This window comes from Anarhichas minor, unplaced genomic scaffold (genome assembly GCF_050575085.1).
Source record: "Anarhichas minor isolate MPS153535 unplaced genomic scaffold, ASM5057508v1 ptg000010l, whole genome shotgun sequence".
NCBI lineage: Eukaryota > Metazoa > Chordata > Actinopteri > Perciformes > Anarhichadidae > Anarhichas > Anarhichas minor.
In genome coordinates this window covers 8,422,356-8,449,858 of record NW_027466456.1, presented here as the reverse complement: position 1 = coordinate 8,449,858, position 27,503 = coordinate 8,422,356, and the positions used below count along the sequence as shown (strand labels likewise).

Below are 27,503 nucleotides of genomic sequence, written 5' to 3'. Positions count from 1 at the left end.
AAATGACTGCATTAAGAAATACCCCAAGCTTTCTTAGGTCTTGGCTTGAAGCTACACGTGTACTACCTGTAATGTTAGTACACTGTATTGAAATGAATACCAACAAGAAAACGTGAGTATGGTGTACAAATCAAATGTGAGTTACTAAAGCCATCCCAGAAGAGGAGAGAGACATTTTTAGACCAGTAAAAACTTTTGTTTTGTTGTTGAAAGTTTCCACACTAATGAAGGATTTGCAGATGAATGTTGCCCAGCTTCTGTGTGTATTTCTCCAACTAGTCAGCATAAAGGGAACAAAGAGAAGCTCGGAGCCCCACCCCCCCTCCCCCGAAAAAAACAAACAACAACAACAAAAAAATGGCTCAGAAAGCTTTCAAATTCAGAAGATGGTGGTTATTTAAAGAAATCAAAAACCAGTTTGAAAATGCTTAGTGTGTTCGTGTTGCCATAAAAATAGTATAAATAGAAATATTGTTGTTGGCATGCAGAGTAAGGCTTTACAACCTGGCTTGCACATTCCACTTGGATTGAGGAAGATCTGTTTGTCTGAAGTGCAAAGGGAAAACTTCTAAATGTATGTAAATTTTAAACAAGAATCCATCTATGAAAATGCTTATTCATGTGATGTCATTATTCGCCATTGCAAGAGGATGAAAACAAGCCAGGAACAGAATTTGGAGCTCCAGGTCATACGATGCATTCTTTATCATTTGCTCACTAAATCCATCCTTCAGGGGGGTGAGAGAGTCTTGAGTCTTTGAAAGTAATTGGATAACAAACCTTTTCATTTTTTTCTCAAAACCTCATCTTTTCTCTGCATGTGAGGGTTCCTGTGTGAGATTCTCATACTGTCTGCCCGCCTGTCTGTTCTGGCTCAGCTCTGTTCCACTGGATGAGTCAGTTTTTAATTGATGTGTTCTCTAAGGCATTGCTCGTACAATCTTTGCCCGTCCTTGTGCTCTTCAGGGAAATCACAAATTGCAGTGCAAATTCATCACAAAGCAGTTACTTCAAGCACTTGGAGGAACCTGTCCTCAGAATTGCTCCAAGTACGTGGACGAAAAATATGACAACTTTGACGACTATGTAAATAATTTTGACGTGCATAAAAAAACACACTATTGTCTCTAACATCAGATCCAATCCTTCCTGATGTGTGCACTTTGGGCTTTTGGCTGTTGGGTAGAAATTGAAGGGTAAGTGAGAGGGAAGATGCTATTGTCACAACCTCCCATTCCTCAAATGTCTAGGTTGAAGGCCCGCATGAGAAGATCCAGGTCACCAATATTTGCAGCCTGGAAGAGTTCGGGCTGGTCCATCATGGATAAAGCTATCCTCAGCGCAGCCCAGATGTTTCCAGACATCACCTGGTGGGACTGCTGGCGACTCCGGCTCTTCCTCTGAAGGCTTAAGGCAGTCAGGAAGTTCCTGGCTGCCTCTCTAGGGAAGCAACAATAATAGGAATATTGGTTTAGGGTATGTGTGGGTTGAGGTAATTTTGCAATGGGTGATCCTGCGCAGGCCCGGCACAAGAAAAGATAAGATAAGATAATCTTTTATTAGTCCCACAAAGGGGAAATGTGAAGGATTACAGCAGCAGAGTGGATAGTGCAAACGAACAAACAAGACACATGTTGATTTGCCTTATTTGGACTGATTATTTTGTGCTGGCCTTAGAAGGAGTGGCCATAAAGGAATTAGCAAGCTAGCTAACTAACCAGCCGTACACTAGTTAGCTAGCTAGCCTGTATGCCAGTGTAGCATGTTTTAATGCTACACTGGAAACAATGTTGACACTCATCCAGCGATAGCAAGTGTGTGGATAAAGCTTGTTAAATTTTGCTCATTTACTCTGGCTTTCGCTTAATAATCTTACTTTATGGTTTTAGTTATCACAAAAACTCACAATGAGTTGGCGATATACCGTAAGTCGGTTTAGCTTATACGGAAGTTAGCCCGCTACAGCAGTCGCAATGGCAACAATACACATAAAAATGGCCACCGCTCTGACCATCCTGCTACTTTGTTTCGAATGAGAATGTCCATTATACTCTTATTCAACTTTTATGGGCGTAAACTATGTGAACCTTTGCGACCAAGCTAACTTGGCATGTTAAGTGACAGTTAGCAAGCCGGCTAGCACAGAAAGCTATTGGGACTGACTTGCTCTTGCATGGTTCTTGCTGGCTAGCGTGTAAGCTTGGCAGTTCACCACTAGTCCAAGTCCCTCTGTCAACAAGCATCTAGCACTGCCTATTAGGCTACACAGGGATGTACTGTGCTGCGCATCTGTCCTGTGGGCAGGACTATGTGGGTGTGTACGGACTGTATTCAATTGAGATCTCTCTGACTCCCCTTTTCGCATCTACTTGCATGGGACAAATTATACCTTTATTATTAGTGCTTGGAGCAGAGTTCTAATCAGCCATAGTATTGAAAACACCTGTGGGTGGCTGCAGAGCCTTTAAACGTTTGCTGGTGATCTCACAGCAGGTGTGCAATCTGCCCAGAATGATATACATTGTCTCTGGAAATACTTGTTGTTTTTAAATAAGTTATGTATCATTTTGCAATGCTTTCAGCACCATAAACCAAATTTGGTTCACTTTATTTTGTTGGGGTGAAGACAGACATCTCAGAGACAGATTGAACACTGCTGGCTATTGGAGGTAAGCAAGGAGAACACATTATTTTTGTAATTTGGGTGAACTAACCCTTTAAACCTGCTTTGCATACTATGTGACATGTCTTATGTGGATATTGTAAATGCAGCAACACCGGTAGCTTTAAGCTAAAAACCTTACTCCATACTCTATTTTGAACACACCCTTTTTCAAAAGGGGGCCCCTTTGCTCCATTCATTGAATGACTAAACGTTTGCTGTGCACATTGTCACAAACACTAAAGTGGGAAATGAAGTGGCTGCCTTTGGGAGCGAACATTAATAATTTAGTTAACGTTAGTTAGCTTACACGCCCCACTTCACACTGTTGTTGCTTATAGATCATTTGATGAGCTAGCTAGCATTAGCAAATGCTACTGTCATTGCTTCCATATAACTTAATTCACTAGCTAGCCCGCCTGCTAACGGTCCCGCCATGTCGCTTCAGGATAGTGTGTGACGGAATAATCATGTCGCAATTTCCAATTATGTGCTGTTGGTGTTTGTGTGCTTGGTTGCTATCGTTGCAGGTAACGAAGTGTGCAGTAGAGTTGTTTGTTTTTGGAAGTTTGTTTTCTTTTGGATGTTGTCTAGCAGGTTCATAATGAGTCTGGAATGTTCTTGATTAAGGTAGCTAGCTAATTTTGAAATATGAATAGGCCTACTCATGTTTGGGTATTATGAATGCTGTGGGCTGAATTGTATTTCCCTCTAGGTTTTTGCCAATTCACACAATTATGTCTGTAATACTAACTTTATGGTATGGCCAACAGGCCTTTGTCTCATGCAAAATTAACATTTTCTCCACAACGTTTGTTGTTGTTTTATAATCGACCAAGCTGTTACGGTCGACATTAAGTTTATATTTACGTGCTGCTGATCATCTTATCTGCTCATCACAATATATAGTAATTTAAGAGATTGCCTTAGAGCTGCAAATTGTTAAGCAATCATTTTAATAATTAGTTTAATGTTTCAGTCATTTTTCAAGAAAAAATGACAAACATTCCCTGGTTGCAGCCTCTTCAATGTGAGGATTTGATGCTGACTAATCACATTCAAGGTTTGGACCATTGGTGGAATAAAACAAGAAATCTGAATGCTGACTGGGCTGTGGAATTGTGACTACTTTTGTACAGATTAATCACTTATTGAGACAGATTAATCGATAATCACAGCCTTGATTTGGATATTTGTGTATGCTTGCTGCATAGTTGCTGCATAACTGGTGGATTGCTGAGTTTAGATCTATTCATCTCACTTCGCTAGATTGTATATTCTCATCAATGGCTCATCAATGAAGTACCATTCTGACTTTTCTTTATGCTACCCTAATTAACTCTACTCCACTTCTTTAAACAAGTGTAAGAGCTAACTCTCTTATAGTCCCAGGTCACTCACCTGTGTGCCCCCAGGTTAATACAGCTGATGCCCAAGTTGTAGCGGGACCTGATGAACCCCGGTTGCAGCTCTAGGGCTCGCGTGTAAGCCTCCACCGCTTCCTCACTCCGGTCCCCGTTCGCCAGTGTGGCCCCCAGGCGGTTCCATAACAAGTAGTCCTGGATGGAGGGCGAGTGGTGGTGTTGGTTGAGTGATAAGCAATGTCAAATGGTGAAGATGAAAAGTTTGTTTTTAGTAAAGTTCACTGTGACATGTGTTATTAGACGCTGTCAGGGTTGATAATGTTGTTCGCACATACATATTCCTGCATGTTTTTAATTAGATAACACACTGGCGAATTCCTTTCTGCCTGCATTAAAAACTAATCGGCAACATCTCTTTAGTTATCTTTAAGTCTTAAATGCTTTCCCATCTCTGAAAGAGCCTGATTAAGCAGCTGACAGTGTCTCTAACAGGAAAGTGCGAGTGAACTGGAGCTGAATAATCTAAGCTACTGCTACACAACAGTCAGCCTTGCAAACGCAGCAGTGTGCAAGTGAGACGTACATTTTTTTATGCACAAATAACAAGGAAGTGTTTGGAGCATTATGCAGCTCCCTGCTAAGAAGAAACCAAGGGTATTTTAAGGAGAGCTGAGTTACATCACACTGTGTCCTTGCTGTTGTTTCCCACCTGCAGGTAGACAGTCACATACAGAGGTCATGGTCTGCTACAGAATAGGGGTCCTTCATCTTTGGCTAAGCCTAGCAGTGGGATATAATTATCTCCCTTTGTGTTCAGAGCTTTTGTTTTCCAGCAGGGGAGCCGATATTATCAAGTCGAATGTGGGAGGTTGGATTTAACAGTGAGTAATATTCGTGCCGGCCTGGGACAGTGCTGGGAGGACAGAGACTGATTTGCATGAAGGAGATGCAGAGATTGGGGGAAAAGTTTGTGGTTGTAATTATGTGTTTGTTTTCTTTGTTGTGTATGAAATATGCCCCAAAGTCTGGTTTTCTGTGTAAATGTGTGTGTGTGTGTGTGTGTGTGTGTGTGTGTACTAGATCATGCTCTACTGAGAGCAAATGTGTGCCAGTCCAGAGTTCATGAGGCCACATTTGGCAGCTCCTTGCTTCACATATTGCTGTGACAGTCTGATGTGCTTCATTGCATCTGTTTGCATGAGCTCTCCCTGATATTTGTAGCTCCATCTCTCTGAGGATGTGTACAAGCTTGAGGGCTTCATGCTGTACGTGTTTGCATGGGAACATGTGGTGTGTGACAGATCATGGTTTCAAGTGTGCGCTTTAGTGTCATGTGTGTGCGTGTGTGTGTGTGTGTGTGTGTGTGTGTGGGGGGGGGGTTTTAGCAGATCTTTGGAACTGAATGTATTTCTCGGAGTCAGTTTAATGAGTTTAGTTTCTAACAGACCAACCATAAAAGGTTAGTAAAACAATTCCCATGTACTGTATATTGTTATTGCAATTATAATTAATATTGCACATATCATCTGCTCTTACTACAAAGTAAAAAAAAATGCAACAGCCATAACATCTCAGTGAAATAATTTGAGCTTGCATGCCGACCCGCCAAGATTATAAATGTAACTGATTGTCACAAATCCTGCATTTAATGGAAATAAATACAATATATTTGATATATGGAGGTCTAATATATTCACAATGTACCATGGAAATAAAAAAAATATATTTTGTGCAACAACTTAAAATAGCTCATACATGGAACAGTATTATGGTTAGTTTCAACAGTGAATTGTGATTTGGAATGATAAATGCCACAATATCACAATATTGTACGGCACTCCCTCCAAACCTCTGTGAGTTTTGGAGGAAAGTACTGTTGCAGAACAGTAGTCGTAGTTTCTGTCTATATTACCATCATTATTGCAATAATATAAAATGAAATCTTATTTCTGTAATAATGGAAACAATATCATGTACAGGAAACATTTTGGCAAAGATCACAAGTGTGTGTGTGTGTGTGTGTGTGTGTGTGTGTGTGTGTGTGACAACCTATCAACAGCCACCAGCTAGGATAGGAAAACCAACCAGCAACCAGGCGCAGAGTTTACATCATTGGCACAACTGAGTGCCAGCTGGAGTCAACCAGCTGTCGGACATGTTGTCTCTGCAAGGAGACCAGTGCATCCATGTGTTCACCAACCGCAGCTTACAGTGATCTCTGCCAGTGAGACCCCAGTATGCACTGAATAGCAGCGAACATTTCAACATCTCAGAAAGTAAATTAAAATAATTGCATGGCTGGACACCACTAATTGGAAAGTACTGTATGCTTTGAGGTGAACTGACCCTTTAAGAATATGTTGATCTACAACATCAGTGCCAATATCATACTGTATGGCACTCTCTCTTTTGTGTTCAAAAATATTCTGAATGAAAACAATATATTCTTATGTATTGCACAGTACCCAGTATACGTGAATCTCACCGTATATTTAGATTTTTGTTGTATTACAATATACTGTATCGGTATACTTAATGCTTGTTTCATAAGTGATGGCAAAAAATGGAACAAATTATTATTAAATTATGTATTTGATTTAAGATGCAGATTTGAACTTTTTGGGCTTTTACGTTTACAAATTAGGTCATTTGCATTTTGCACTTGCATCTCTTGTATTTTGCATCTCTGCCTCTGACAAGTGTTTGTGCAACTTTAGCTTCATTCTTTCTAATCTGCACATTTCCGCATTTGTGTGTCTGTGTTTGGTGTGTTTGTGTGTGTGTGTGTGTGTGTCCTACCTCGGGCCGCACTGACAGGGCCGTATTGAAGGCCTCTACAGCTTTGTTAAACTCTCCGCTGAGGTTGTAGAGCACTCCGAGGCCTGTCTGCAAATCCGGGTCGATGCTGTCAGAGTTGTGCTGAACTGCTTCCAGGAAGAGCTCCTTGACCTCGGGTAGCAGGGAGCTGTGGACACACACACACACACACACACACACACACACACACACACACACACACACACACACACACACAGAGCTAAGGATTAATGTGACTTAAGGCAGCTGAGTGAGCACTCTTAAGATCTCAGAGCTATGATGTGCACTGTACTGCTGCATGTCAACTTATATACAAAATGTAAGAAAACGAGATGGAGAGGGAGATTGACAGGAGGCTAAACGAGAGAAAACGTGAGGGAAGAAAAGAGAAATAAGAGGAAGGAAAAATGCTAAAATAGTTGAGTAAAAGAAGGACCAATAGTATTCAGTTATTTTTTTGTTCATTGGTTCAGGTTATGTAAATCATGTCCTCAGTGTTGGCTAGAGATGTCACATGATCAGAAATGTAGTAGTTGATACCAATACCAGTGAAATTCCACGATTCTTGACACCCAATTCGATGCCACTGTAAATAAGTTCACTCGTTCTCAAGTCGGTGTTAAAATTCAAAATGTTATTATTTTACATTGTTATTGTCATCTATAGTGTTTATTTGCAAAAAAAAACACACAATGCAAATGATTAGGGAATAAACAATTGTATTTTTATGTAAATATTTGCTTTTATATTGCTTTGAAAACATCTCCCCCAAACAACTTTATTTATTCGAGTTTCTCGTCAAAAACTCAATTTTACAAATTACATTTGAACACAATCATAATGTCATGATTTACCGACGTCGAATACTATTTTTTCCTGAGTAGAGCCTGAACACATCACGATGTAACTCAAAGGAACCTCCGTTAACATTAGCTGTTAGCTCCATTAGGGGGCCTAAAATCCATTGTTGTCAATGTAGACGCGCAGAAGGCGCTCAAAAGTGAGACTGACACCGTCACGGTGCACAAGCGTTCCCAAGCGTTCCCAAGCGGACATTTTTTTTCAGGGCAAGACGGCTAAAAATAGTGCAACTTTTGGAATGCTGCAGCGTGCACTGCATCTCATGTAACAAGGAACAACCAATCACAGCTGCCAGATATATTTTGTACTCCGAGCTTTATGCTCTGTCCCACTGACTATTTGACTTGCTTCGTCCAAGGACGTCACAACTCCTGGTTGAAAGGTCAGACAAATTGACAGACAAATCGAGCAGTAAAGCCACCGTGACAGATTTACGGTGCTAGAAATCCATTTATCTTTGTTTTGACTTGCCTTTTTGAGTCAGTAAGTCTTACTGCTAAAGTACCACAACTTCATCATCATTGTCATTGCAGCTTGCAGGTTTTGGGCTCAACCCCTCAAGCACCTTCGATAGAAAATGAAAGTGGCACGGCCGGTGTTTTCCACCCGTTTGTAGACGCACCATGTGAACGGCCCCTTATTAAGCCAAGCAGGACGGGTTAACAGCTACCATTAGTACCTTCTGCCGATTTCAACCGTGATCTGTTATTCACAATGTAGCACTGTCAAAGAATAAATGGGGTGCATCCCCTGGACGAGTCGTTATTTTTTGCAAACATGAAAGTATTGGTTCTCTTGGCATCCCTAGTGTTGGCAGAAAAAGTGGTTTAGTTTGGTATTTGAAAGCCTTGTAGTTTTTTTTACTCTCTTTTATGTATGTGTGTATATGTGCATGTATATATATATATATATATATGTATGTGTATATATCTATGCATGTCATGTGTGTCTATAAATGTGAATTTGTCTTTAATTTGTTGTTTTTAAAAAATATAACTATGGCTAAATGTTTTTTCTAGAGCAGCAACTGATTTGTTTACAACATCATCGTCTCAATACAAAATAACTAATATCTCACTGCAAACAAATCTAAAATGTCAAAGAAATAAATCACAATCCTCAGTGAAGTCTCGAGATAATGAAGAACACAGACATCAGTCTGTATCAGTGCTTCATCCTGGCCTCTGTCCTCCTCCCTCTGCTGATGGGATTCATGCCTGCAGGTACTCTGCTAGAAAGTGCTGCTTTTGCCAAATTAAAGATACATGGCAAACTAAGCTAAACAGGTAGACACATACAGACAACTTTTGTTTCAGCTTGTGTGTCGAGGGCTTACGTTGCGTCTATACTTTATGAAGGCAATTAACTAATAACATGGCGGCTCTGTGGTCTACACTAAGGTGGCAACATTTTTATTACTCTTTGTCAGCAACAGCGCATCATCACTTTACTCCTTCCGTTATTCCCTTCGCAATAAAAACCCAGAACAAATACACTGGAACACACAACAGAAACTCGGGTTTTGAAGGACAAATGGCTGAATATGCACCAAAACGCGTTATGGCTGGCGTTAAACTGCTTTGACGCTCCTCATCCGACCTAGTTTAGATTTTTGGAGCGTCAAATGACCACACCGGTTTGTGTGCTCTCTGCAGAACAGTGTCTCTACTCTGCCAAAGACTGATGTAAGATAAGCTTCCTTCTGTTAACACCACTGTACAACTGCGAGTAGACGGAGTGTTTTTGTAGTCCCAAGATCTCCAACAGAGGAATATGTCTTCCATCTAGTGGATCGCATGACTCCAATTTCATATTATCATTCATAACATATCAATAATAAAAAAAAATGTATGTGTTTTGTAGGTATCTGTAACCTAAATAGTGACCTTTTCCTAAAGTATTGCTGGTTCTGTGGTGTTGGCACCAGTACTCAGTGACTGAACTGTTAGAAGGTTGAAATTCAGGTTTGGTATTTAAATATCAGTCTTTTGTTTGGACACTGGACATTGTTTTTACAAAACGTGTGCCAGATAAAGAAGTTTAAAATGTCCTGTCTGAGCAACGTTGTTGCAAATTCAGATTATAAGACCTATAAATACAGCTCAATACTCTATTCTGAAGTATTGTTGTTGCAGTCTACGCCTATTCAGTCTTAATACTCCACCTTTCGTATCTGCCCACGTTGGGAGCCGTAGACATCCTGCGTTGGGAGTTTGGGGATCCCATCAGGTGGGTCTTGCCCTTCAGCAGGTGCTTGTACTTTGGATTGTGTCGCAGCCAGCGGAGCAGGGCCTCGCAGGCGTCATTTCGCATACCAGTGTTGGTCAGGCTCACTGCCAGAGCCATGAGGGCTGGGAGGTTGTTTGGGTTGAGTTCCAAACACCTGGATGGAGACAGGACCCCGGCATGGGCGAGAAGAGATGGTGTAAATTGTGCACTTCAAAGGAAAATCTAGATTTGACAGGCATTAATTGGGACAGGCCAAAGCAAGGGAACATCAGGCGGGGGCTAATGATTTCTGGATGGATGAGCTGTACTCTCAGCAGCAGGGTGAGATGATTTGCATTAGGTTTGCATTTAGTAAAAAGAAAAGCTCTCGTGTTTGTACCAGAGCGAGAGATGTGCGTTTGTAGCGGATGCTTAAGTTATATCACCGGTTATATAATTCGGACAACTGCCACTAAGATCTACTCTTGCTTTAATAATTGAAATGGGGAGAAGAAGCAGCACTATGTTAGAGGAACAACTTGGATTAGTTTGAAAACTGGAGGACAGGCCAAAACAAGATTTAGCTTTCATCAAAATGATTTTCAAGACAGATTTGCGACAGCAGACGCAACAACTTTCTGAAAACCCTCATAATCTCAGTCAAACTAAATTAATTCAATCCCCCACTGCAATGTGCTGAGGCTGACGATTACATAAACTCTGGTTAAGGCAATTCAATTCACTGCACACGTTGAAGGATGTGTTTTTCTGTGCAACATGTGTACCATGCGTACAAGGTGTAAAAATGGAAAGATAAATTCAATTGATCCATATTTTTAAGTAAATCCAATGTGACCAGACAGCCATGTTATCCAGGGACATGTCCCAGATTTAGCAGATTTGTTTGTGCACAGAACTGGCTGTCCATTAAAAAAACACAACATAACCACACATCAGTCACATTTTTGCCTCTTCAGTTACCCACAGCACTTCAGAACATGTTTCAGAGAGCTGTGGAGACAAAGCGAAGCACAAAATAACCCAAACTAAGCAAAACTAGACATTTTTTTTGTCTGTGTGGCAATATTTAATGAAGTGGTAAAAAAAAAAAAACCTGAATAGAGCAGGATAACATGGTAACAACTGAAGTGTTGCCAGCCAGTGTAGCAACAACAGGAGTAATGCCAGTTAAACATCTAATCTCACTTCGTACACAAACAGTCCCCTCACAGATGGAGCTGTTACATAATAAACAAACTACAATCTACACCATGCAAACTATCTGAGATCTGAATACCGCTTCAGAATATGCATGAGTCTATTGGATTGAGCAAGATTCTTGCAGGGACTGAAAAATAAATGATTCACATCCTCTGGAATCCCATTTATCTAGAACAGCAATTACATTTTTGAAATTGATTTTTGAATTTCACAGAATGGACGATCTGGCTTTCCCCCCCCCCCTGAATGGCTGTCTCCTGTTTTCAGTTGGCTCGTCGGTGTTCACACTCTCAGATAGGTGCAATTTCGGGCTTCAGCAGTGTTATGAATGAAAGTGGGCCACCTCCCATTGTGGACTCCTACCCTGGCTCTGTGCAATCACCATCCATGTGGAGTGCTTCTATTTTAGGAATAAAAGTCGCAGAAATGTTTCCTTCCACTACCCAGTTGGTAAAGTAAAACAGTGAAGTAAAATGGTGATGCCATTCTTCCTCGGGACAATAAATATGACATCCGAGTTTTGAGTTCTCTCGCTGCCAAAAAGTTCATTGAAACCTCTCAGGCAAATTTCATACGAAGAGCAATAACAGCTGACAGTCTATCGGCTTTAGTTTCTAAATGGGAATTTGTTGCAGTTGTTTGTCCTTACCTCTGGAGGGACACGATCGCTGCCTGCTCGTTCTCATTTTCCGCCTGCGTTGTCCCCAACACTTGCCAAGCCTGCGGGGAAACAAAATACAGGTAACAGTAAACAGCAGGTTGGAAACCTGGACTCCATAGCCGGTATTCTCCAGGGGATGAAACGGTTACAGTAGCTCAGCATCGTCTGTCACGCACAATGAGTGAGATCCAGCACGGAGCGAAGGATGCCAGAGGAGCTGCAGAGCATTTAAACATTCAGAACTCCATCAAATGGAAAACTTTCATGAGGTCAAACAAGGGCGCATGCAATTATGATTAAAAAAAAGTGTTTATAAGCTTTGAGGGTTTTAGATACTCTCAGATATTAAACCAGCCGAGCAATAGAAAGCCACGTATTATTCAACGAGGCGATCAGAGATGACTTGCTGACATGCTCTATCTCTTTAAAAAGAAAGTGATAATTTAGGTGAGGACTCCTCATTTATTCAAAGTTGAAAAGTCCTCAGTTACTGTTGTGGTGATGGATTTATCATTAAACATATTTGGGGTTTGGACTGTTGTTTGGACAAAACAACACGTAAAAAACTTCAAATCACACTTTCCCAGCACACAGTGACAACTTCAGATGTCTTGCTGTGTTCTACCAACAGTGCAAAACCCCCAAATATTCAATAGAGATGTTCCAATACCATTTTCTCCTTCCTGATACAGATTCCGATACCAGTGTGTTTAAAAACAACCACTATCCCAGAAGTCAGTGTAAAAAACAATGTTTAGACTGATACTAAAACAATCCCTCTTTATACATGTTTATTTGAGCTTTAGAGCGTAACCGCCGTGAAACAATCTCGCTCTTTCTCGCTCGCTTGTTGAGATGGAGAGGAGGGGCACATTTTAAATGCTGTGTTTACAAACTGCTGCGACAATGTGACCTTTTGAAGAGATCATAATTCCCTCTCTAATATCTATCTTATATTGCTGTGAAAACATCTCCTTAAAACAAGTGTATTTATTCAAGTTTCTCACCAAAAACACAAGATAACAAGATAACAGGTTATCATAAAGCTGTGATTTACCTTTGCCCAAAACTCGTTTTTACTGAATAGAGCTAGAAAGCAATGTAACGTTAACATCAGCAGCGTTATTTAAGCAAGTACTGTGCTGCCCAGGAGCTGCTTACAGCTAACTATACTTAGCTCTCATGCCGATTTCATCATGGATTTGTTGTTCACAATGTAACAATTTCAGGGAAAAAATAAGGTGCACAAGAGTGTTTAACCACAGGCTGGTAGTACTAGTTTGCACATGTGCAGTACCGATCGGGCAGGATATACAGATCAGGTAGCAAATTAAACGTGTTGTTGTAGCATAAATGTGCTGATAAATCGTATGATAACGTCATATTGAATCGGGGCAAAGACTTGCATACCCACCGATACCCGATCCAGCATTTTAGGCTGTATCGGAGTCATTTCCGAAACTGGTATCGGCAACGGAACACAATTATACAAAATTATACAATTATATAAAAAAGAGAGAAGCAGCAAATCCTCACACTGGAGAAACTGAAACAAGCAAATGTTTTGGCATTTTTGCTTGAAACTTAACGTAGAATAGTTGCTAGATTAATCAACTAGCCTTTGGTTGTTGAGTTTTTGCTCAGTAAATGTTGAATGTGACCGTGTGAGAGGCTCTGTGGTTGATATTTGTGCCAGTGTTGGTCCTCCGCAGGGACACGCAAATAGAAAGTACCTTTGACCAGCACAAGAGGGCACACAATGATGTAACCAACCCTTAAATCCAAAATGTAAGATTAGGAGACTGCTCCTCTGTTTGTGCCTGTAAGGGCACTCTTAATAACCTGTTCTAAGGCTAATCTTTGTAGATGCATTTTTTTGTTCCACTCAAAATGACGGTCGAAATCTTTTTTTTTCTGAATGATTCAGAGGTCTTCACAGTGGGGGCAATAAGCCACTAAGCGCCATAGGTGGAATTTTGGAATCGTATTAGTTCCATACACCGTGGGATAATCCTCTCCCCGGAATAACTGGCACATTTCTATTTTCCAGGGGATTCCGTAAGTACTTTGTATGAAGGCTTTGCTCTTTCAGCCTGCAAAGAGGTCACTTCTTTAGAAACGGGCAGAATACAAAAAGGAGAAAAACCTGCGGATTGAGCCCTTATTGAGCTCAATGGGCAAATGGAAACTCTCATCAAGAGTACGAACAATGTGAATATTTTTGCGACAGTAAACAACTCTTTTAACAAAGAGGAAAAAAAATCCTTTGCCCTCAACAGGCGATCAGTGTCTAGCCTGTGGGTGCTGCCTAGAAATCTGCTTCATACAGCCTGTGTGGTCAATAAGGAGTTGTTCCTCTATAGATTCTCTCGGTCGGGTTGACCAGTGCAGGACTACAGTTTTATTGACCATCCGTGCTGTAAATTTACCTCCATCCCCCCAGCTGTAAATATGAATGTATCCACGGATAACATGCCTGTAAATAAGGAAAAAAAACGTGTGTGCAGAATGAATTCACCTCTGAATCCTGAGGGTCCTGCAGGACGGCTCCTTCCAGCAAAAGCACAGCGTTTTGCAAGTCTCCCTCTCGTGACTTCTTTTGTCCCTCTTCAAATGCGTTAGGCAAGTCTTTATAAGGATTATCTGTGTGGAAGTAGTAGCCCTGTCAGCAATAAAAAATAGGGACAGTGGTAATGTCAGTTTCTCTCTCTTCCATATTCAAATGAAAACCAGGGCAACCAGGGTGCAGTTGTCCTGTGCAGTTGTATATTGAAGCAAAGCTCCAGCAGCAGGAATTGATCTTTTATCTGCCTCACATCAAACCTGGGCTGAGCTCCCCGGGATTTGTCTGTTCTCTTTAAATGTTACACTTTGCATTTTCAAACTTTGATTACCCCGGTGTGTTGTTGGCCGCTTCTGAGCGTGATGACTTTAAAACGGCTTTTTCTTTACTTTTTTTCTGCACTGGGATCAATCAGAAAGCCCAGAGGTCTGATCTCGTATGATTTCATTATACAAGAAGGTCAGCTGACAAAGTATACTGCTCAGCCATATGTTCTGTCCTCTGAGACCCACAAACATGACTTTATATCATATGTGGTGATGCTATATGCATAGGATAGAATATAGGCTGTATTATGCCATATAATATTCCTATTCCAAAATATTCTGTGTATTAATCTGGGGATGAAATGGTACTTGAATCGAACCATTCAATCCAATCTGATTTGTTAAAGTAATGTTCAGGACTTGAATTCACTGGTAAACTTAAAAACAAGGCAGCTCTGCACATTTTTGGCTTTTTTTTTAAAGGTTTCAATTCCTGTGAAAAGATACATTTCCACACCCAACAGCAGTGTTTAAAGGCATAGTTTGACATTTTGGGAGTCTCTTTTCTTTTTTTGCAGAGAGTTAGGTGAGAGGATCGATAGCACTGTCGTCTCCTCTCATTTCATGCATTAAGTATGAAGTTAAGGCCTGGAGATTATCATGTTAGCTTAGCATAAAGACATCGCTAGCAAAAGGAATGCCGACAACTTGTCGTTGTCATGTGATGATTTGTAATCATCATGTTAACATAAATGAAATGTAAGAGCGATTACAAACAGGGCTTTCTTTCACGTCTTGCATTTTTCAAACAGAATACAACGTTCTTGTAGCTGATCCTCCTCTGAGACAGTGGAATACTCCCACACGTACCAGGCCAGACACTTGTCCTGGTACTGGAGGAGTTGTAGCATTTAGCCTATTTCACTGACAAACAGCCTGAACTGTGAACAAACTACACTGCAAGGTTCTAAGCTATGTTTCGTGCGCCTGTTCTCCCCTCCCACCTCCTTTGACATTGACGGTGAATGTCATTTTATTTGCCAATCTCTACTATCAAAATCACCTACCAGTACCACTAAAGACAGACATTTGATGTCATTTGTAAATACATGTAAATAGATGTGTTGACCTTCTGGGGTCTCGGCTGGTTGCCTGTCGATTGCCTTGTTTAAACAAACAAGATAGAATGTGTTCATTTGTGAGCTTCAGCAGTGTGCAGAGACAGCTTACTGTCGTTATGCTAAGCTAGGTCAATCATTTCCTGGTTCGAGCTCAATGATACAGACGTAGATGATATTGATCTTATCATCTAACTCTCTGCAAGAAAGGGAATACGTGAATTTCCCTAAATGTTGAACTATTCCTTTTAATTTTGGGTGGAAAGGCAAATGGGGTTAATTGTGTGCTCTGTCCATTGCTGCCAGTACTGTACATCTCAACATCAGTGTCATCAGGACACAGTTCTGCACATGCTGTAATGATAGTGACCTTCTCATGTGGAGACACAGAGGAGGGAATCTGTGCCTGCTCGTTTTCAGTCAGCCAGTTCCTCCGAGCGAGCTCTTCCCACTCCGCCTGCATCTTATCCCAGAATTCGGTGTCTGACTACAGCCATCAGAGAGAGAGAGAGGGGGGAGGGGGGCACAGTGGGAGGAAGCCGGATGGATAGATGAGGGAGGAGGAGAGGGAGGGAGAGGAGAAAAGGAGGGAATGAGTGATTAGTGTACAGTAGAATAACAGCTTCTGTAATTTCCTGTCATCCTACTGTTGGAAATGTCACGTCTGTCCGGCTCACTGGCTGTAACGTATGCACCTCCACCCGTGATGACTCATCACATTTCCATGTCGAGTCGGAGCTATTCGCACTTACAAACAAATGTGTGGCCCCACCACAGAAAATCAATACACAAGATTTGAAACAATAATTATTTAAAAAAATACAAATGAATGAATACTGAACAGTAACTAAATCTAAAGTATTAATGTTTTCTGATGCGGTTAAAGGTGAGTAATATTTTCAGTATAGCTGGAAAACTGGTATTTCTATATATGGTCAGTTGAGAAATGCACAAAATGCTCATTTCTCATCTGAGAGACAAAACTTTTTTTTTATCATGCATGTGAATAGACTTCAGATTTAGCCAATGCCTTAACTTCTCTATTAGTTTGACCTTTGAACTCTTATTTGTTGGCATTTCAGTTAGCTGACCGATCCGTGAAGGTTATGAGTTGAATATGCCAATCCACCTTCTGGAATAGCTCTTCATTGAGCTTTTTCATTTAAGTCTGTAGGATGAACCTATAGACACACGCTCACACTATTAGTCTTGCATTCAATTTCTTCAATTAACAACAACCTGCATGGTTTGCAAGTATCTAAATCTAAACCGTTTGGTATACATCCTGTATTGTCTTTGCCTGCAATGCACATCACGTTTAATATCTCAGCGTAATGGGATGTAAACACACCCATCCAATGCATATCAAATTAATGAAATGAACTGCTTTAATAAATAAGGGCTTCAAGCCATTGCAAAGAGACAACAAGTCCAAAAATATTCATTAAAGCATCATTTCTTCTCACAAATAAGAATTGTGCACATTTCCATAATAAACTGACACCAGAAGTAGCTTTACATTTCAACAATCAACAGTTGTCATCACACTAAAGCTGTTCGGATGACGAGTTTGCCTTATTTCATAACTTAAGAACATTGCAGATATTGTTCACTTCTACTTTGCCTCAAAACCCAGAGTTTGATTGGACTTAAGTGAGGGTTGTGTGTGTGTGTTTCATTTGTTCAAATAATCAGCTTAGCTAGAGGAAGATAAAGGCTTGAAATCCAGATCAGACCAGACGAGTGGTTTGGAAAAGAGTCAGTCAATGAGCAAGGCCGAGTGAAGATCAACTCAAGGAAGTATAATCACGAGTCAGACATACGATGTTCCTCTAGAGTTTGATTGTTAATTGTGATGGTGCAAGATAAGTTTTGTGGAAAAACTCTAATTTCCATATTCAAACTGAAGGTTAAGTTGTTTCTGTACAAATACCAAGACCTTGTGAAAAGTATGATGACGTACCAGATTATTGCTTGTATTTGAACTCATTTGCACTCATTGTATGAAACTTGAAAAGCAATGTATAGTTTTGAAAACACATCAACGATCACAGTGTCGGTGCTGTTTTTAGTTCATTTAATCATGCAACATAAAAATGTACTTTCATTGTTTTGCCGATGACGCTCCGATTAACCTCTCACGTCTACACAAATAAATACATACATTTTCATCTTAGCAAACATTAATAACCATGTGACGTATTAAATATAGAACAATACATATAATTGTTTTCATTTCGATATAACTCCTTGTTTTCTTTGCTGCCAGATTCAACCTGTTCGTGGTTCTTGGTTTGGTAAACAGAAAGAAACCGGAGGAGTCTGATTAGCCTCTGTAGGTTATAGTTTTGAAAGATATGCTAAAAACTTGTTCAGCCATGTTTTTTTTTTTCCATCTCCGGAGTACTGCTAAAATTAGAACCATCATGAATCGTAGTGATAGCAAGAGGATTATTTTATGCGTTTAAACTTTAAAACTGGTTAGCTTGTAACTTATTTCCTTTTTCTAAAACAGTGGTGAGGAACACCAGGAGCAAATGCCAGGAGTTTAGTTTTTATTAAAAACTATGACTCGTGTGTTCCATGCATGCCATATTAATTGTCTCAAATTGCCTCCCAAGTTACCATATGATTGGTTGCTGACAAGCAATGTAGCATTTAAATGGCTACTTTTTAAAGTGAGTCTGGTGCAGTGCTCACCACATATAAAACACACCAGGGCTCATCACGTCCAGCAAACTTCACGGAGAGAGTCGTGCCTTTTCTCCTGGCGTACTGCATCGTCACTACGGACGACGTTACCGTCATGCCTGTTTTTCACGTGAGTTTTCTTCCAGCTGGCTGAGTCTATGATTGTTGGCAGTCTTCCTGTCAGAGGCAGAGCAAACCGGGAAGAATAGCGCCAAACAGAGCAGAACAGCCTCCTGTGACTAATGGAGTCCTCTTTAGCCAGAAACTCATCAGTACATGTCCGTACTGTGTACAGTAAATGTACGTGTGTGTGCAGTGAAACTGTAGAGGAGTGCAGGGTCAGAAAGATCTACGGTACGAATATGTGTGTGTGTGTGTGTGTGTGTGTGTGTGTGTGTGTGTGTGTGTCAAAGGTCTTCTCATCTCCACATTTCAGAGACTTGTGATTGACATGGAGGCCATAGTGTGGCTCCTGATGGTGAGAGATGGCAGGTAATTGCAGGCTGCTGACTCTCAGACAAATTGCCCAAAGGGGAGTCGCTGCTGTCTGCGCTGTCTGGAAGTGTGCTGTCAGAGTTCCTGAGGTGGAGGAACTACATGAATGGAGGCAGCGGTAGGGCTGGAACTTGGATTTAGAGGTTTGCATGTTGAAACAGTGTTTTTCTCCTCTGAAGCCTCATAAATTCACTTATTTATTTAAATACATATGTGTTCAAAGTGGTTTTGATGGTAAAAATGTTATATTTCATTTATTTCCTTGCAGGCAATATTAATTAATCCAACGCACATGAATATCATGAAATTTTGTCTCAGTAAGATGCTTTATTGCTTTTGAAAATGCATTTGATCCTATAGTTGAAGTTGCAATAATTCGAATTTTACAATATATGTGACAGGAAATTTTACAATTTTGAATTATGAATTATATTATTGGATTATTACCACAGCATTTATGAAAATTAATCTATCTAAAAAAGGTCTAGAGCCCGTATTCTACATCATTATATTGAACCTGGTCGCTGCTTTGGAAAAAGAAAGTCAAATCCTTTCACGGTGTCATCTGGGAGAGATAAAAAATGAGTATCATGTACGTTTATACTGTAGACTTTATGTTTTGTTTTGATTTGTGAGCAGACCAGCTGTTCTCTGCTCTCTGTTGTCCTGTAAACATTGATGTATTGTGAAGGTGTCCATGAGATGGCAGGACACTTAAATTCATTCATGTGCTTGCAGCATTTATGTGATGTACCTTGTCAAGATGGAGCTATTTTTAAACTACTTTATTCACTGTTAGTTTAACCTGTAACATTACATCATGATTTATAAACTGCTCATATGTTTCTGAACTAAGTAAACTTAGTGGAGTACAATATTTCCCTTTGAGATGTAGCAAAGTGGAAGTATAAAGTAACATCAAATGGAGATTACTTTGCATCCCTGTTCCTTTGTAATAGATGTGTGTGGATGTCATGTGACCAACTGGTCCACCTGTCAGCCCTGAGCTAAATCACTGCACAGCAGTCCTCAGCTTTATTCTCATGTGAATGGTTCTCATGCTACAGCTATTATGCTCGTTTACATAATCTAGTCTACGTTTTTGCTGCCATTATTTCTCGATGGCTGTGTGGACCTGTATTTACGCTGTGCCTCAGTCCATCATCTCGTTATTTGCGTCTCATAGACAATCGGTTGTTTGCATTGTGAAATCCCATCTGGTGTGTAACCTTTTTCGCCCCCCTAATTGCACCGCGGGTGACATCTAATTGCTCGCAGTTTTAAAATGGAGAAAATATACGTGTTTTTTAATTTACAAGAAATCTAGTCGTATCTTAATAATGCTGTGAAGGGCGCTTTTAACACTGGCAGTTTGATTATGTGGAACGAGACAAAGATACGGCGAGGTAATTTATATCCTGTGTATCACAGGAGCGAGCCCATAGCTGTGACTCTAATTTCAGCAGCTCTGATGAAGTGTTATGTGAAATGGATTGCATCCAGAATGCTTCCTGCCGCCAAATATGTCACCAATGTTTGGAAATGAACTGTGGGTTGGTGGGTGGGTGGGTGGGTGGGGGATTCATTAGCTACTTCATGAATACATTATTGAAAACATAGATAATCATGTTAAAGGTTACACATACCCTCGGCTGTTGACGTCACCCACATTAAGAAAAGGTATATTTATATTTTGCCGTTAGAATCCAATTAGTGTGTCTTTGTCAGCTTGACTGAGATAATAAATACAGTGAAAATAAATGTACGCTGCCAGGAAGGTAATTTGCAGAACTTGATCATTTTGTCTACTGTCGGTCAGCAAAAATACAGAAAGGGATGGTCCTAAAATAGAAAGTGGTACAAAACAATTGCTTCATACTTTATTGAACCCTGACTGGGAAAACGAAATCACGATGATCGTAAAAACACACAGATCGTCGTTAACAGCATTCAAAAGGACCGTTTGGTCACAGTTCACCCATATTAAGCAACATATTCAATTGTTCCCAAGCAAACAATGTTTAACGTGCAACATAAAGCTTTATCCCGTGTGTTCTGTGTCTATAGGCTTTGAAGCTTTTGGCAACTAAAGCACGCTATTTCAGGCAAGTAAAGTCATTTTTCCGCTTTCTCAGTGTTTGTACAACTGAAATTAGAATTGTTAAGAGCCACTAAATTACAGAAGCTCCCTTTTGTTTAGTTGGCAAATATTAAAGGATGTTTGAATGTCTGTTAATTTCTTGCGTTAACATTGTTTTGCAATTCCTGGACTGAGTGCTTTGCTGCCAAAATCAGACACCGTCGTGAGATGTTCACTAAAAATATTTGATCTTAAGTCTCCGTGTGTGAGCGCTTCTCCAGTGAACTGTAACCTGCTCTCTTTACGTCAGTTTGAGTTGTGTTAACTTGAGACGCAACCTTTGGAGGAAGTCAAGCACATGAATAAGGTTTACTTATCTACTTGGCCCATGGGACTTACACTACAGAAAATCTCATTATTTACCAGTGACATGGAGCAGCCTAAAAAAAAGGAAAAGCTCTCCTCATCTCCAGAGCCAAGTCCTCGGTCAGCCAGACAAAAATAGGAAGCTGGAGTCCCGATAATGTCACTCAGAGATGAATACAATACATTTCAGTGGACAAAGTGCGATTCCACACAATGTGGATGTCTGTGATAACGACACATAGAGCTACAGTGGCCCGGGCATTAGTGCAGTTAACTGTGAATTCAAGACATACGATGTGTTGTCACCTGATAATTGTGGGCTTGATAATTAATACTTAATTAATGACATTTTTTCTTTCTATTTTTGCTTCATGTAATTTGTGGACTGTTACCTTCTTGGCCTATATTCACCCATGTATGCACCTCTGACCAGATGGATTTTCTCTCTGGGATAATAAAGTCACATTTTAGTTGACACTTGTTGGGATTTTGTCAGTTGCCTTGTGCACCCTCATTGTCATGTTGACCGCTCCACTGGAAAAGTTCTGAGTATCACGTTCTGCTTGAGGACACACCGACTGAAGTTGTGAAAGCATTACTCATTTATTTTCCCAGCAGTTCTGCGGATTAAAACCACTGACGTTTTGATCACAAGCCCCGATCTCTAACTGCTCGGCAACTGCCTCTGCAATCTGTCACGGAACTGCCTTTAGACCAATATTCTGCAAGATAAAACCTGACTCGCTGCTTTTTAAATCAAAGAAGAGGCCACACAGTTACCTTCATCTCGTCTTTATCGCCACTGTGGGAGCACTAAAAACACTGTTCCCTGGAGTCAAAACTTACCCTGTAGCTGTTCCAGTGGTTCTCTATGTAATAAAAGTATCACATTACATCCGCTCAGAGTTATTGTCCATGTCACATGACGTTACCGTAAGTCACTTACCTTCTCAGAAAATAACTCTTTATCAGCCTCTTTGTAAAATAATTCAAAGCCAAGTTCCTTCTCATGACCCATTGCCATTTTATTCTCAATTTTTCACGTGTTTTTTTTTTACACATGAACACAGAGTTTCTCATCAGTGCCAACTTTGTAAAATGGATAATATTTTGGAGCCTAAGTCCTTGTCCTCTGTGAGTCCTACGTTTCTTACATTTGGCTGCTTCATCTAATTGAATGAATTGACAGCAAGGTTGCGTGCTGATTTAATGTTCTCTCTCTGCCATCTGAGCAGTCTCTACCGCCATGTCTTTATAAGTATGAAAGAGCATGCATATGCACAGCTACTAAAATGGAAATGATCTGATTGTGGGCTTTGACATTGGCGGTTGAAGCCAAAATGGCTGGCCACTTGCTTCAGAGCTCCTCTCGAGTGGAGGCCTGCACTCAGGCCGCTCGATCGAAGCCGAGAGATACTGTTTCCGATCGATGCTCCATGCTCAGACGCTTCTCCAGGAGCATCTCAGAATCTCATCACTCACCTGGCCTACGGCTGACGCTTGTGCTCAAACTGTGCAATTATTTTGGAGGATGTAGATCACGGCTTATACAAGATGTGACATCATTGCTAACTTTGGGAAGGGATCCCCAAGCGGGCGGTCCACTTATCTGCTGCTCCTCTCACTTTCTCACCGTCTTCTTGCCCCTACTCTATTATTTATTCACCATTACACATAGCTCAGTGTGCAACAGTCTGCTGTAGCCCTCAGTAAAGCTGAAGTAACTCAATAGTGCAGGGTTCACTCCCATTTTATGGGAAAGGAGATGTCCATTTAGTGGCAGAGTGGCTTTATTGCAAAAGTAAAAAACAAAACTTTCGTGGTTATCTAAACTTCTGTACAGGACAGACACTCTGCTCTTTCAGTCACTCGGGTAGCTGTTGTTGGGCCAATGTGATGTAACCTTTCAGCTGAAAGAAAACTTATTGCAAAATGGGAAAAGTAGGAAAAACTTAATGTGCAATAACATCGAAGAGCAAAAGGTGATGAAAGTGCTTTGAGCTTCAAACAAAAGCTTTTTCTTTCTCAGATATGTAGGAGTCATTTTCCATGTCATGGCAAACTCTATCACATCCCCGATAGCACGAGAGAGTCAGGCAGACTTCACAACTCCACACGTGGAGTGTGTTGGTACACAGTCCTATGAAGAATCAAGCCATATCTAATTACTGTAACTTCGCCATCCCCTGTGGTATCTGATATGTCTGCGTGAGTGTGAATTGATCATGGACTATTAAACTGTCAGCTACCACCGCAGGGGCGAATACATTGCATGACGCACAGTAGTGATCATTTGACAAGGAGACAAAAGGACTGAGGGAGTCGAATGGAAGTCAGCTCCACAGGACCTCAGGTAGATGCATTCAAATTGCAGGAACGATTATGAGGCTACATGGGAAATGATGTTGGAAGTGTGATACTGCTTAAAGTTCACAGAATTGCGATGCTGAATTTTAGATGCTACAGCTAACCGTCGACTGCTAACTGAAGGCCTGTCTCTCGGAGCCGACACCCGCCCTCCTCTAAGTGAAGTAGGCTTCTGGTGGCGGTGACTGCCTGATTTTTTTTTCACGTTTCTGCCATTTAGGATTTAAACTAATAAACAAACTATTAAATCGTACACGGACCCTGGATCTTCAACTTAATTTTTTTAACGTTTAAAAAACTCTGCTTACCTCAACAGCTGCCTTCGCTCGCTCAAACTCCTCCTCCAGGGACTGATGTCTGGACAGGAGGGCACTGCCCCACCGCGGCTCCTTGGCTAGGCGAGCCTGTCACACACACACACACACACACACACATGTTTCATAATGCATATATTCCCAGACAAAATCTATTAAACACATACACACGCGCACACACATCCACATAGCAGCACTGCACATCACTCACGCCACCAATCAGCCAGAGGGAGAGACAGGCAGGGAGAGTGTGCAGGGTCAGCCGTCTCTGCTTTCTCAGGGACGAGTAAATATCCCTGCCTCGACAAAGCCTCTGACATGCTTAGGAAGGCCAGCAGAATCACTACTGTCAGCATCTCGTCCCACCCCTCATCTGAATTCCATGCTACTCATCCAGCCTCTCGCAATTTCACTCCCTTTTCCGTGCACCTGCACATGCAATGTCTGAACTTTGTTGATAGCCTCTCAGTTACAAACTTGCAGATGAAGAAAGCATTGCTCTAGTGTGAAAATGAAAATTACCCGCATGTGGTTTTACGTTTTGAGTGCGGTGTAGTTTTACATGATTCCACATTACACCTACACATTGAACTGAAGGGTAAAGTATTTTGAGATAGCCTGTCATGCTCAGATGTGATATGGCGCTAGATTTTCCGTAGCAGTGACTGTACTTATGGGGTTAGCAAATCCACAACAGAGACTGAGGAATTAATTCCTCCGTGTCAGTGGCTTCCCTCAGAATGGGCCAGCCAGTACCTGTAACAATTTCCATCTCTACAGACTTCCATTGTGCAAGATTAATTAAGGTTACTTAATCTCATTAACAGACAGTAAATTGCCTAACCCATTCATTGTAGGTAACCATATCTATTTTTTATTTTACAAGAACAAAAATGCATGCACTGTAAAACATCTTACCACATAGCTCTTTGCTCTTGTATGATTGGTAAACTCCACCCAAAAACACTCTTATCACATTTTGGTTGTATTTATTTATTTATCTTGAATCCCCCTGAAGTCTGGCATCCTTTGGCATCCTGATAAGAGATTTCCAGTACAGCCATAGTTTAATACCAGAAAAGAATCAGGAACATATTAGCAGCTGATGTCAGGCTCTGGTGCCAGTGTTTCAGAAACGAAGAGAGCTTCTATCAGGACATAAGTTTTTATTTTCATTTAAAGTGGCAATCCTTAATATTTCAGTCCTGGATGATTTATAAATTATATTTGAGTGATAACATTGTGCTTTGAGTTTAGCAGTCTGGAGTCTTGGGATGTGTCTGAAACTCCATACTAACTTCAGAATTTTGTGCATAGTTCCATTTATTGTGTGTATACAATGGAGGAAAACGGTACTACAGCATTTCCTTTCCAGGAATGTCGCCACAGTCACCCAGTTTATAATACTGCAAATATATAAATATTGCAATACTTTCATCAGTGGGCCATAGGCTGTAGTATATGTCATGCAACACACATTTTCCTTCCTTGCATGCATGAAACTAAAACCACTCTTTACAGTATCTCTGTCTGCTATTATGCAACTCCTGAGCAAAACAAATTGAGCGTGTTTGTTTGCCAATAACTTCCCTCCGTCTCGGTCAGTTATCTTTAATCCCAGATCTATTATTTATCAGAGTGCTGAGAAGGTGTTACGCTAGCTTGCTGAGATCAACACTAATGGGCTCGGAGTAAGGCTGAGTAATTCATAGGTTCTTAATAATGGCGTCTGGAAACAAGTATCCGTTATGCAAACCTACACAGAGACTGAGGAGGAAAGCGCTTGACATTTGGACCTTGTAGCACCACAAAGGAACAATCTCAAGGCCGACAATGTATCTGGATTTCGTCGAGGCTGCCTTCTGGCTTCAATAATCTCCTTTTTTTTTGGGCTTTTAAGTCAGATTCTCTGAGATGGTGATGCTTTTTTTCACGGTGCAAATGTATAACTCTTTCAATAGCATATGAAAGGATGCATAGTCTTACATGTCTTCCACTAATATACTGCCTGTTGAGCTGAAATGGAAGAATTGTAGGTGTCAGGAAAAAAGGATGGGTAAACAATTACTCAGCAGGGTGACTCACTGGAAACAAACTTCAACGTTAAGGGTACGTTATCATGCATTGGCATGCAGTTGCTGAATAAAAAAAGTTAAATTCATAATTGCACGAACTCATTATGAGGGTTTAACCATCAGTCAGAAACAATATGTTTGAGAAGTGAAGCTTTCTCACTTCACAAGGATGCTGATTTCAAGTGCAGATGGTGCAAATAATAATAAGGATTACTGACCGCTGCTGTCTTACAGAGCACTTACTTGAGATGCTAAAGCAGAATCTGGATCCACTTTGGTATTTGCTTCCAAGGAGTTCTTGTTCAACGGCTCTATTTGGGTTTTACAGTCTATGGACCTAAAGTAGAAGAGAAACAGGTGATTTACATCATACTGACACACTTGATATGAATACAACGCTTCTGATACTCATGCGAGATGCAGTATCTCAAGGGTACGCTCATAAGATTTCTCTTATGTTGGACCATTCCACAAAAGTCATGATGATGTTAAGTGCCAATGTTTTTTTAATTTGTACAATATCTGTGCATGGCTACTACGTTAGAGGAAATGTTTGGGAAAGATTGTGGTTACGGCAAATTAACTATGGTTTGGTTAAGGATAGGCAACTTAAACACTTCCTTAAACCTGCAATAATTAAGTATAGTATGTTGGGAAGCTGTTGCTAATCTAGTGGACATGGAGGAACAGAAGCCTCATTTAGAACTATGTTTCTCAACACATTGCAATATAATTCCCCAGTGAAATATCTGATTCTTTAGCTGTTAAATACTCCACAATGTTCACCAGCTGGTCTCTGTCTACCGTTTGGAGCTTGGCAGATAGCGCACATAATGCCAGCTCAGCAGAATACCTACCACAGAAGCTCGTTGGATGAATTTTTAGAAGAACGCCGTCTCTCCAACTTCCATTTTCTGTTGCCATTCCTCTCAGGGTTGATGTTCAGCTCTTCCCATTTATCCAACGTTGAACCAATGGTACCTGGTGACAGTAATAAAGTAATGAAGAATAATACAATAATAAAATCACAAAACACTTAATTGGCAACAGAGGCAGTTCATTTGTTGTCAAAAACAACAAAAAGTCACTCTGAATCTAAAGCTAACCTCAGTCTATTATCTGTTAATCTGGACAAATGCTAATGTGTTTTTAGCTTTGTGAAAAAGGAAAAAAAGTACATTTCAATTTCGTCATTAAGCATTAGCACTAATTTCAAAAAGTAACTAATTATGTTTTCCATTATTAAAAAGCAAACCTTTTGACACCGGATTGCAACCACTAATGGAATCTTTCTGATAGAACAGTGAGCTAAAAACAGACTCTTAGTGCTGTGGGTGTCTAAATGAAAAACATATGCCCACAATTGTAACAGAC

At 40.6% G+C, this 27,503-nt stretch overlaps 1 protein-coding gene across 1 annotated transcript in view; it reads right to left on the bottom strand.

Moving 5' to 3' along the window:
- Nucleotides 1–1,238: 1,238 nt before the first annotated feature.
- The window catches only part of pex5la (peroxisomal biogenesis factor 5-like a), a 76,324-nt gene continuing 50,059 nt past the window's right edge, over nt 1,239–27,503 (bottom strand). Inside the window, exons 5-15 of the mRNA XM_076088618.1 lie at nt 26,987–27,110; nt 26,373–26,466; nt 26,041–26,070; nt 24,049–24,144; nt 16,112–16,228; nt 14,313–14,456; nt 11,783–11,853; nt 9,869–10,087; nt 6,826–6,991; nt 4,064–4,221; nt 1,239–1,440 (exon numbers count right to left, since the gene is read on the bottom strand). Of these exons, the coding sequence (XP_075944733.1) occupies nt 1,239–1,440; nt 4,064–4,221; nt 6,826–6,991; nt 9,869–10,087; nt 11,783–11,853; nt 14,313–14,456; nt 16,112–16,228; nt 24,049–24,144; nt 26,041–26,070; nt 26,373–26,466; nt 26,987–27,110 (1,421 nt within the window). The remainder of the gene's footprint in view (nt 1,441–4,063; nt 4,222–6,825; nt 6,992–9,868; nt 10,088–11,782; nt 11,854–14,312; nt 14,457–16,111; nt 16,229–24,048; nt 24,145–26,040; nt 26,071–26,372; nt 26,467–26,986; nt 27,111–27,503) is intronic.